At 35.7% G+C, this 12,860-nt stretch overlaps 1 protein-coding gene across 1 annotated transcript; it reads left to right on the forward strand.

Moving 5' to 3' along the window:
* The first annotated feature begins 8,849 nt into the window (after window positions 1–8,849).
* Window positions 8,850–9,874, forward strand: LOC141600495 (F-box/kelch-repeat protein At3g06240-like). The gene is made up of 2 exons (XM_074420736.1): window positions 8,850–9,155; window positions 9,263–9,874. Exons 1-2 carry the CDS (start codon window positions 8,850–8,852, stop codon window positions 9,872–9,874), a joined length of 918 nt encoding a protein of 305 aa, XP_074276837.1.
* The last annotated feature ends 2,986 nt before the right edge of the window (window positions 9,875–12,860 follow it).

Raw genomic sequence — 12,860 nt, forward strand, 5'->3', positions numbered from 1 at the left:
CCATTACTCTCTTCCTTCTGATCAATTGTTATCTTTTGATTTTGGCACAAAGACCAAAAAAAGAGGAGGGAATTAATTATAAGATGACATGTAGATCAAATTAAGTGTGAAAGATTAAATTACTCATCAAATACAATCCTAAAATAGAAAAGACAATAATTGACTGAGACACCCAACATAAAAACGGACAACAAATAACCGGGATAGAGGGAGTATTTTTCAGGGTGAAACTCAAACCACTTGATCGGCATCAAATAAAATATACACCGTTAAGATAATATAGACCCTCTATTTCTTTTACGTAATGGCGAGAACCCTAATTGTATTCAAACTTCACAACCGTAATACTCAAGATTTCAAAGGACAACAAACGTTTGAGTTGTTAGGGTTAGGGCGTTAGGCATTACTTAAGCACAATAAAGATTAGGAAACTTGATCCAGAGAATCTCATAATATTGTATTTTCTAATTCTAAATTCTAATTTAAGGAAAGGTGGGAGTCTACCTTTTTCGAACCCTAAAACTATAAATAAGACATCCGTATATTCCTAATATTACACACATCAATCGTATTATTAGAATTAGAATTAGAATTACTCTTCCCTTCTGAAATCTCTTTTAGGTTCCACATTAAATCATTAATAATGGTGTGTTACGTGATCGAGTCCGAAAAGCAATTCATATATTGCTATAACTACGACCTAATTGATGTGTATGAGATCGACAGTCTTTACTTGTCTCCTGTTAAAGAAAAACATTGGACCCACCTAGCTACGCTCTACATCGGTGAAGGTAAAAAATACGAGGCACTTCAAATCGGCGTTGAAGTTAAAAAATGCGAGGCACTTCAAATCGGCGATGGGGAGATTATCAAAGGTCGCGACTTGGAAGTACTAGTGGAAGATCTTACGGATTTGCGCTTGATGGTTAATTGCGAAGGACTTTGCTTTGTTCAGGCGGAAACTACCGTTTCTGAACGCTGTCAAATTGATTATTTCCGAATGCATGATGTTTTCAATTGGTCCAAATACCGTGTCAGCAATACTCGGCCCAATACCAAGTGGACTTTTAATGACATTGTGACGGGTTGTCCCATGTTTTTGAATGAGCCTTGTGCCGAATTAGAAGAGACTAGGCATCAACATACGGTGGAATTAGCGGAATTGAAGCTTAAGCATAAGGACGATGGGTTAGCAGAACTCTATGGTTTTGTCGTCGTAGATTATAGTATGCTTTAGTATATAGTATCGTCTTTATGCTCGCTTTTCTAGTTTGAACTATTTTGCGAAGCTATGGTTATTGAACCATACGCCAAATTATGAATCTCCGATATTTTATATAAGTTCAGTTCAATATTCGACTTCCCAATCAACAATTAGTTGGAAGGCTACCTTTTTGATGATTTCTCGTAAGAAATTAAATTCTATTAAAAATATGAATCTCCGATATTTTATATAAGTTGAGTTCAATATTCGACTTCCTAATCAACAATTAGTTGGAAGGCCACTTTTTCGATGATTTATCGTAAGAAATTAAATTTTAATCACTAAAAACTGGGTCATCAAGATCGTCAATTATGCGATCGGTTGATGTCCTCGACAGAGACCGTCAATAATAACTTATCTTGACGATACCAGGTAGCATAAGGGACTTGGGAGTTTCGACGTTATTTGTTGGGAATTGAGTTGCTATGACGGAGTTATAGAGAAATTCTAATCTAACCTAGTTGCGATAAGATAGAAGTTTGCAAGACATATTGTATCCTAAATTAGTTACAAGAGATTTAAATTTGGTAACCATAATATAACAATTAACAAAACTAGGAAAGCTATAATACGAGATTATTATGTAAATCTTCTCATTATTTAGTATTTATGTTTATGAAATAATAAATACACCTTGGATTTGCTTAATTTGGTCACAAAACACACAATCGCAACTCCCAAGGCATACATTAATGAACTAATCTAACACTAAATTAATCTAACCTAACTAACTATGATTTGTCACGTGTCATGTAACTATTGGTGTGTATGTGTAGCCGAAGGATATAGAGACTAGGAGGGATAGGAGGAAGTATAAAATAATAAACTGAATAATAAATCGGTTTTTCTAACCTATGCCCACTAGGCATAGGATATAGGATAAGGAATTAAATGCTATTTTTATGGGAAATTGCAATATCCCAACACTCGCCATACGCCAAATTACGAATGTCCAATAGTTAATAGCGTTTATTTCCAATGTAGAAATCAAAACACGCATTTATATAAATTCAGTTCAATACTTCACTTCCCAATTAACAATTAATTGGGAGGCCACTTTAATTTACTGGTTTCTCGTGAGAAATGAAATTCTTGGTGTAAATCAATCGTCAAAAGTTTCAGTTACAGTATTCAATGATTTATTATTAGTGTGTTATATGTATAAATAAATACACATTGGATTTGCTTTGTTTGGTCACAAAACTCAAAAATCACAAGGCACCTTCATTGTTTCCGAAAAAAAATACTAGTAATCGATAACACAATGGCATGTTCTATCTATAATATTGAGTCTGACAAACTGTTCTTGTGTTGCAATAACATACAAGTACTAGAAGTGTATGAGATTGACAACCTTTACTTGACTCCTGTTCAAAAAAAGCATTGGACCGAAGTAGCGACGCTGAACTTCGGAGAAGGTGGAGAATATAAAGCCATCAAAATTGGTGATAAGGAGATTATTGAAGGTCGCGATTTGGAAAGACTGATGCGAGAGCTATTGTCGTTGGGAATGATGGTTAATCGCGAAGGACTTTGCTTTCTTAAGCAGGAATGTACGAGTAGTAGTTTGGAACAATGTCGCGTGAATTATTACAGGATGTTTGATCAATTTGATTGGTCCAAATATCATGTTAAGGTTAGGGTGGCCAATACGAGGTGGGTTTGCAATGACATTGTAACGGGTCGTCCCATGTTGGATGGTTCAATGCAAATGATGTTCGAGAGGGAGTCGCAATTAGCGGAGACTAAAAATTTACATATGGCAGAATTAGTGGAATTGAAGCTTAAGCATATTGATGATATGGAGGAATTGAAGCGTAAACATTTGGTCGAGTTAGAACAAGTAAAGAATACATGCTGTAAAAAGCAAAAAATGGAGGACAAATCGGAGATGAAAGAAGATGAACTACTGGAATCAAACATACATCAATGTGACTTGCAGGTTAGTTTGAATACAATTGATATTGTTATTGTTGGTTTGTGCCTTAATTCTGTTTGATAGATTTTATAAGGGGAGAGTCTTTCATAAACGTACTTTGTATTATTGATAATATTGTGTCCTTTGATACGAATACATAAGACTGTATTTATAGTAGTTACTGAGACCTTAACCCTAAACTCATAGATCTAGAACCTTCTATCTTATTATCTAAGACAATAATAATATCTTATACGGTATATTCTAATCATATACCGTATCTCTTATTTTCTTCCTAATACCCTCCCTCAAACTTATGGTAATTTGACCCAAATTTCCATGAGTTTGAAAATACAATAATTATTAAGAAAAAAAAATGTTGACTTTTCTTCGTCTTCATTATCTTCTCTTCATCGGTGCGTATACGACCCGCCGACCACGATAATGCGTAATCGACTCGCCAGTCAAGATAAGTGCGTAACTCGCCAGTACATACGAGGGGTAACAACCTACCACTCAATTCAATACGTGCGTAACTCGCCAGTACTTTTGTGCGTAACCGACTCGCCAGTCTATACGTGCGTAACTCGCCAGTACATACGACTATACGAGGGGTAACAACCTACCCACCCATATAAATAAATACTCTTGTCTTACGACAAATAGATAAATAATATGACTCGTCTCACAACACGAGGAGAGCCGAATCACGGAGGACCTTCGTACATCACGCCTTTCTTTACGAGATTACATACAATAATCTCACCAAACTCACTTCCAATCCTACGTCGAGTAGAGCCTTGCGAAACAAGAACACCAACTTTTTTTTTTTTTTTTTTTTTGTTTAATACTACAAATAAGTATGATTGACGGAATAACAAGAACACATATTTGACAAAATCCCGCCGGTGGGTGTTTTACATTATCAACCCACCGGCGAGGCAGCGGAAATTTTAACTTAGGCCTCAAGAGCGTGAGGCTCTGATACCATGATAGATTTTATAAGGGGAGAGTCTTTCATAAACGTACTTTGTATTATTGATAATATTGTGTCCTTTGATACGAATACATAAGACTGTATTTATAGTAGTTACTGAGACCTTAACCCTAAACTCATAGATCTAGAACCTTCTATCTTATTATCTAAGACAATAATAATATCTTATACGGTATATTCTAATCATATACCGTATCTCTTATTTTCTTCCTAATACTGTTAGTTGTCACTTCGAACAACTATGCGGTCATGCTTATTATATGTTTGAATCTGTAATCTAAAAACTCCCCACATATCAATAAAACTCTCTCCCTTCTGCCCTGTGGACGTAGCTAATATACCGTTAATGAACCACGTAAATCTGTACGTTGATTTCTTTATATAGCCAAAACAGCAATTACGTTAAATATCTATTTTAATATCCAATTGTAGTTGAAACGGAAAAATATGATCTGATCGAGCCTTTTTCATCCTTAATTCCTTATTTGAATTGAAATCGAGTTGAATGTATTTTTGATGAACAGGTATTGATTAAAGCCCTTGAGACACTAGCTGAAGTGGTTGAGTTCAAAAGAATACGATACCCATCTCAAAATGTTCGATTAAAATGCTACGCACCATACTACAGGGTGGAAACTCCATCTTACGCGCCAGATATATGTATAGTGATAAACGATATGAATGCGCTAGCATATCCGCTTTCATTTCCTGTCTTTGAGTACTATAGTTTTGATGAACCGAAATTTGACCAAGATAATTGGTGGGTAGTTCGGGTGGTACGCGTGAGGCCACTTTCTAAAACGACCAATATAGACACACTTATCTACTACGATGGTGAATACTCGAATGTTGTCATTCCTAGGGCAGGATCCGTTCCTTTTCCTTTACAAAGTACGGAGTTCAAGTGTGTGAGTTGCGGATTGTTCTTCTATGTGGCCGGTGTTGGTGTTCGGTACGGGTTTTCTGTTAAAGATGGATCTAGGAAAGTGTAAATGATTAATTGCGCCGATTGAATGGACATTAGATGGGGTGATAAGCAAGGCTCCGTTTGTAATTTGCTACTAGTAGTTGTTTTTCTTCATCTACTTCTATGTTTATTTATTTCACCGTGTTGTTATTTATTTGTTTAAAGTTTTAGTTTTGTCAAATCCTAAGATCAAAGACTTTGCTCTTTCTTTTGGAATCGTGAATTTTCACGGGTGTTATACTAATCATAAAAAATCAGCATGTCAGTACCAGTCTGCATAATTGTACTTGTTTCTGGCCTATTATCTATATGCCCGGTGTTGGTGTTAGGTACCCGGTTACTCGATGATGCGGCCAAGGGATCAGAGATGCAAGACAGTGATTGGTGCTAGATGGCGCGGACAATTGCAATTTTAAATATTTAATATGCTGTTTGTATAGACTTTCTAGTCAGCGAACACCCTTTGCCAAACGATTCACTCTATCAAACCCAAGACGGTCCTATCTATAAAAAATCGCTCATTTATTGCTATCAATAATAAAAGAGTAATATTTCGCCATATCTTTTTGTATATACTTACCTCTATCTTTTTGTTAGCAATTTCCATAGTTCGCTTGTATACAATCTCCTTTATTATATGCTCCTACGGCAGAAGTTAAATCTAGGTTTAGCTTTTAGGTTTGTCAAGTCTTGTATAGATATAATCTCATATGTACAAACGTATTTATACAATTCTTAATACAATTTCACCTACGAATTTGTTTAAAAACATAACGATTGGCAACCATGTCTTGTTATGTGATCGAGTCCGATAAACTATTCCTTTGTTGCAAAGATATTAAAGTAATTGAGGTGTATGAGATTGACAGCCTTTACATCGCTCCTGTACGACAAAAGCATTGGATCCACTTAGCCAAGGTTCATTTTGGTGACGGTGGGGAATTCGAAGCACTCCAAATTGGTGAACGCGATGTCATCAGAGGCCGCGATTTGGAAAGACTAATGCAAGATCTAATGTCTTTGGGAATGATGGTTAATCGCGAAGGACTTTGCTTTCTTAAGACTCCGGAGAGTAACGTTTCGAATCAATGTCCGGTTGAATATTACCGGATGTTTGATATATTTGATTGGTCGAAATACTATGTTAAGTCGAAGCTGAACACGAGATGGGTTCGTAATGACATTGTAACAGGCCGTCCCATTCTTGATATGTCGAGTGAGAAGGATGTGGAATTAATTGAGAATAAGCGTCTACATTCGAGTGAAGTAATGGGATTGAAGCGTAAGTATAGCCAGGACATTGAGGAATTAATGCAAAAGCATATGGTTGATTTAGCAGAATTGGAGCTCTTAAAGAAAAAACTAAAGACAAAGGAAGATGAAGTAGAGACCAGGGACGAGAGACAAATAAGAAATATGGAGAAATTTTTTCGTAAATGGGGTTCTAATCCAAGTTCTAATCCAAATTAATTACAAAAGTAGGGTTCGATTCTGTCATGCTATTCTTCCATCGTACATCAAAAGAATTAATTTCACTGTATCACTTTTGGGTTTGGTTTCAAACTATTTGAGAGTAAATGGGTCCAAATCATTAGTTTATTTTTATTTTTATTTTTTTTTTTTTTTTCAGATTTTATGTAAAGCCACTACTTAAATTACGGCTTTACCTTGTGTTTCCTAGTTTCATACCGATTATAATATATGAAAATTGACATGTAAAAACATTTGATTCCTCATTCATTCCTGAATTGAACCAATCATTCCTGAATTGAACCAAACACAAAATACCAGGAATCAAGTTGCAAACCCATACCACCCTTCCTAAAATCCATACCGATATCTTTGTCTTTGACTTTGAGTGAACCAAATACTCCTTAAGAGTTTTGTACACCTACAACTCTACAAGATATGTCTAGAACGAAGGTTCTAGACTTCTTTATACAGACCTAGAACATTCATGAATCTTCTGGATTATTATATGTACAAGAATAGTCTAGTACTCGTACAATTTAGACAACTCTATACTATTTTAGGATATTTCGGACACTTCTATAACATTCTAGATCATACTAAAAAGTCTCAAACATCAAGAGATATTACGATTATATTAAATATATGTACCCTTGTTTTACGAAAAATAGAGAGAGAGATTATTATGACTATCATAATATTCTCACAATATTCTAAGAATATTACGAGTAAGACTAAAACTAAGGCCTTGTTCTTTTAGGCTAAAATTTTCTGAACTGAAATGAACTTATTGGAGCTGAACTTAATCTAATGGAGCTGAACTGAACTAAAGTAAGAGTTAATTTGTGAAGAGAAGAACTGAACTGAATGAAATTGTACTGAACTGAAATGAGCTAAAATTAAGTCCAAAAGAACAAAGCCTAAATCATTCAGTTATCTCAAAATGAGTTAATGAGCAATACAAAACGCTTCTCCTTATCAACCGACTCGTTACCGAGAAGAAGAGTTAGCTCAAGTGGTAAGAACTCTCTTACCCCAGCCATGAAGTTGGGGGTTCGATTCTCACTACGACATAATGTGTTCATTTGATCCAAAAAAAAAAACTGACTATTACTACATACCTCATATATAAATCAATCCCATTGCTTTCCTTTCTTTTTAAAAGAAATGATCAATTCATTAATAAATAGTCATACGACATCTACAACATGTGTCAAATTTAACCGGATACTACTCGACTAAAACCAAACAAAATAAAATCTCGTTCAAAGAAAGATTGTAAACTTGAATTGCTCCAAAACACATCCTCTATCATATCGTTGCAAACAAATTTTCACAAGAGGATCATAGAATCTTGAGCCTTGACGAGATACGATTTCATCTGACCAAATTGGGTGCAACCAACAAATCGACAATATATGTAATACCCTATAACGATCCATTACGAAACTGATCTTCCGCATCTTCACCATATGAGGAACGACCAAGGCGCTCTTATCTATATTTCCAATAGAACTAAAACCTAGAAAGACAAGGACTGAAAAAATTCCGAAAATAGAGACGAACAAACAGGTCTCACCAAAAGGGAGACTTTTATTGATTAGGCCCTGTTCTTTCTAGCTTATTTTCAGGTCACTTCAGTTCAGCTCAGCTCTATTCAGTTCAGTTCAGTTCAGTTCAGCTCAACTCAACTCAACTTCATTCAATTCAGCTCAATTCAGCTCAGTTCACTTCACTTCAGCTCCATTCAGTTCAGTTCAGTTCAGTTAAGCTCTAAAAAGTCAGAAAGAACATGCCTTCATAAACTTCCATGCTAACAATTGATAAAAAAACTATTTTGAGGGTTTATAATCCGTCAATAGTTGATGGAAACCCCAAATTTAATTGATAGAGGCTAGGGTTTTTTAGAGAGGCCAAATTGTATATTGATAAGATAACGTACATAACTTTCCACCTCATTGCTTCCTTTCTAAAAGTATCTTCAATGGCAACCCTTTTAAGTTTGGAAAATGAACTATCCGGTTAGGTTTTCCTCGAAAAAAAAGTGTGTTCAATGGCCTCCAAACCAACTTTTTCAGATGAAATAATAATAGAAATACTACTAAAACTCCCTGTAAAATCAATTTTAAGATGCAAAACCCTATCAAAGCATTATTACTCCGTGATTCATAGCGAATTCTTCATTCGCCGGCACCTTAGCCTCGGACAACTCAACGACAAACTATTCAACTCGATGATTGCGAGTCCATTGGTACTTGGCACATCAGTACGTCTCTTTGACCGGAGAGGCCAAATCAAGGTCTTGGTGGGCCCACCTCCCATCGTCGAAGAATCATCAACTATGCTTATAGGGAGTAATCAAGATAATATCATAATTTTCGGTCCAGTTAACGGTCTCTACTGCGTAGCAGATTTTTCAGACGTGTGGTTTACTAGGCGTAAGCGCATTGCTTTATGGAATCCGTCTACTAGGGAACATTTCCTTCTCCCTCATGTTCCTCAAATCTACGGTAATTACTCCGACGAACACCTGGTTACGGTAATTCAGCCTTTTTTTTTCGAGAATATCTTGGTTGTGGGTTTGGGTATGATGACACCGCGAATGATTACAAGGTTGTTTTAATTTACAGGGTTTTATTTACAAAGTCTGATGGCAACTTGATTACGCCGATTAAGTATTCGTTTTACATCTTCAGTGTAAGCAAGGGTGAATGGAGAAATCCCGAAGGATGCATCGGTGTTAACGCTTGGAACATGAAATCGCACGTTGGAGTTTTTGTTCGCGGTGCTTGTCATTGGTTATATGCGGCCTCTTCTGATTCGGGCTATACAATTCTTGCATTAGACATGTTGGATGAGTCGCATAAAATTATATCGTTTCCTATTGTTGGAGATGAATATAAATGGTCGAATACGTTGATTGTGCCCTTGAATCGGTGTTTAGCTTTGGTCAATGTTCAAGGAAACGATTCTTATAATCAGGGAGGATCTTTGTCTTTTGACGTTTGGATAATGTCGCGGTATGGTGATGCTGAATCTTGGTCGATCTTATACCAAGTTACGTTACCACCTGGGATTTTTGGTCGATTTTTGGGAATAGTAAAAGACCGGTTTTATGTGGGAGAAGGTATTGTTGGGTCGCTGGTTTCGTATAATCTCGATTCAAATGATAAAGAATGTTACGGTGTCTTATATGACAGACTTCACAGCTTAATTCCTTATGAGGAATCTCTTGTACGCATCATTAAGTCAGTTTAATTAGTGTTGGATGTTTCGTCTCTAAAGACATTCTTTTGGTATTATATACCTCCCCTGTCACAGTCAATAGTTTACAATAGCTTTATTTTCCGCCTCAGAAAAAAAATGTAAACGCAACTATTGATTAGGACGGAGAACCTAATATGAATAAAATATGATTAAGCAATGAACTTTGAATAAGTATCCCTTTGAATTAGAAAAAGTATGTTGCTAATAAGAATGGTCAATATTACGAATTGATCTCCCCTTTTGACATTCAAATGGCCAATTAGAAGCCATTTTCGTTACCTCCACAATTATAGGTCCTCAAACTTTAATTTGGAAGATAACGAAAAACAATCTATCATTTACTTTCTAGATAAAAAAAAGGGTAATGTTAAATACAACCTTAAAGGCTGTATTTAAGCATTTAACTAGTTTTAAACCCGTGCAAAAAATGCACGGGTTGTAACGGGAGGTTTTATCATTGAATATATGAGTAAATTGTACTAAATAGTTCCATATATTTACATCTAATTATTTTACTTTCAATACAAATGTCATATTAGTATATTTATTTTGTTAAATTTGTGATGTTGGAGTATAATAGTCATGCTGATTTTTTTTGTTTGATTTACACAATGAATTTGACTACTAATTCCGGATGATTAATCAATATGCATTGTTCACATTTAATTTGTCTGACTTAGAGGTAAGGGGACGATTATTTGAAAATTTTATTACGTTTTTAAATTTTAATTTATTAATGTGTAATTGTATAATATATGGTTTTATATTGTTGTGTAAATGTGTAATCTTAATTAAATAAGATTAAGAGAGTAATAGGAGTAGTGTAATTAATTGTATAGAGATAATGGGGGGTCCCACTAAAAAAAAGAAAAAAAAAATGAAGAAAAATCCAGCCAATAGAAATCCTTTAAAAAACCCATCTTTTATACTATGTAGATACCTTCTATATAAGGTATTAACTTAGGAATTAAGAATTAGATTACACATTACTCAATGCAATTAATACAAATATTAAAGATTTATTTCCTTTTATGGCTCCTTAAATACAGCCCTAAGGCAATCATTTAATTTTTTCCGTTTGCGCTATTAGCTTGTAATGAATCATCGAAACGTAGAAGAGGTTGTTATGGATTTCAAGGTAGAAGGAAAGGAATAATAAAAGCTCTTACTAGAGACGTAGAAATATTCTACAAATTATGTGATCCTAACCACCCGAGTTTATGTTTGTATGGACTTCCTAATGAGTTATGGGAAGTCAACTCGTCACCACCACCGCCAGTCCGCCACTACTATCAGAGCTCCCAGAACCTAGAGCAGGGATTAACCTAGTTAGGGATGCCACGACAAAGGAAGAATGGTTATCCATGGTGCCGATGCATAGTGATGCATGGTTGCACTCCATTGCTTCTTATTTTGCTTGTAAGTATAAGTTCGACAAGGTGGAAAGGAAGCGTCTTTTTGAAAGGATCACCGGTAAGTCTCTGATATCTGAGTTAATCATGGGTGGGACGACCAAGAAAAGAGCTAAAGCGAAGTATAACTCTTTACCGGATGAGATGTTGGTTGAAGTTCTTGCAAGGCTTCCCGTAAAAGATCTCCTTTGGTATAGATTGGTATGTAATAAGTGGAGATCTATTATCGAAGATCCAAATTTCGTTGCAGCTCATCTAAGGAGCTACAAGGGCAGTACAATGAAAAAACAGTTATTAGTCATCATGGAAGGCCGAAATACTTGGCAAAATAAAGATCGAGTATTAATTCGTTGTAGCGACACATTTAAAAAAGTCACGAAAGTAATTAAACATTTGGATAACATGGATCAATGTCAAGTTTTGGGTTATATAAATGGGTTGGCCTTGGTTAGAGATAGGAGGTTTATGTATGATAGAGATATTATATTATGGAACCCTTCTATAAATAAATTTTTAAAGGTTCCTCTCCCACCAGGTGAGAGGGTAATTTATGACCTTGGTTTGGGTTTTGATGCATCGATAAACGACTATAAGGTGGTGCTATTTACGTATCCTCCAATACAATCAAAAAGCGATGTTAACCAAGGTGCTAGAAACTTTGGATTAGTACAAGTATATACACTAAGTACCAATTCTTGGACTACCAAGCCCGATGTTCATCCTCCGTCAAATCTTGTAGAAGGGTCTCAAGTTTTTGTCAATGGCGCGATACATTGGTTGTCTAGGGTTCCAAATGTCAAAGGTAAGTTACTATGGATATACAAACCTTGCTTGTATATTATCTCATTTGTGGTAGGCGACAAGGTGTTTAATAACTTGGAGGTACCTAGTGATGTTCGTGGATCGGTTGGGGAAAATTATTTGACGGTTGTAGACGATTGTCTCGCTATGTTTTGCGTTCATGTTTCTGAGAATGATATATGGGTTATGAAAGATTATGGTAATTCGATTTCATGGATGAAATGTTATTCGATCAAACTAGAATGCGATAAATACTTGTATTTTAAGGGGAATGGTGACTTCTTGTATGCCATGGACCGGTCGGGAATCAAATTATATGATATGGAAAGGAAATGGGGTAAGGATCTTGCAAGAGCTTATTGTAAAACTTCGAGCTATAAAATTTACACTTTTGTGGACAGCTTGGCACTATCGAGTATTAAGTCCGCCCATTAGGCATTAAGGCCACTGAGGATCACTGGATCGGAGTAAGAAGCTCAAGATAGGAAGGGGGTACATAACAAGAAAGACGGTACAGTAGTAAAAATCCTACTAAGAATGCCAGTAAAATCAATTTTGAGATGCAAGACCCTATCAAAGCATTATTACTCCCTAATTTGTAGCCAATTCTTCATTCGTCAACATCTTCGCCTTGCACGACTCAATAACAAACTCTTTGACAAATCGATATTGAGTCCAATTCTAGGTTCTGTACGACTCTTTGACAGGGAAGAACATTCTGATAAGTTCTTGGACGGCACGCCTTCCATCGTCAAAGAGTCGTC

This window comes from Silene latifolia, chromosome 9 (genome assembly GCF_048544455.1).
Source record: "Silene latifolia isolate original U9 population chromosome 9, ASM4854445v1, whole genome shotgun sequence".
Lineage (NCBI taxonomy): Eukaryota > Viridiplantae > Streptophyta > Magnoliopsida > Caryophyllales > Caryophyllaceae > Silene > Silene latifolia.

Excerpts from the sequence above, each read along its gene's own strand:
- LOC141600495 (XM_074420736.1), top strand. The coding sequence starts at position 8,850 with ATGATTGCGAGTCCATTGGTACTTGGCACATCAGTACGTCTCTTTGAC. Across the intron at positions 9,156-9,262 it reads CCGACGAACACCTGGTTACG|TCTGATGGCAACTTGATTAC; the intron begins GTAATTCAGCCT and ends TTATTTACAAAG.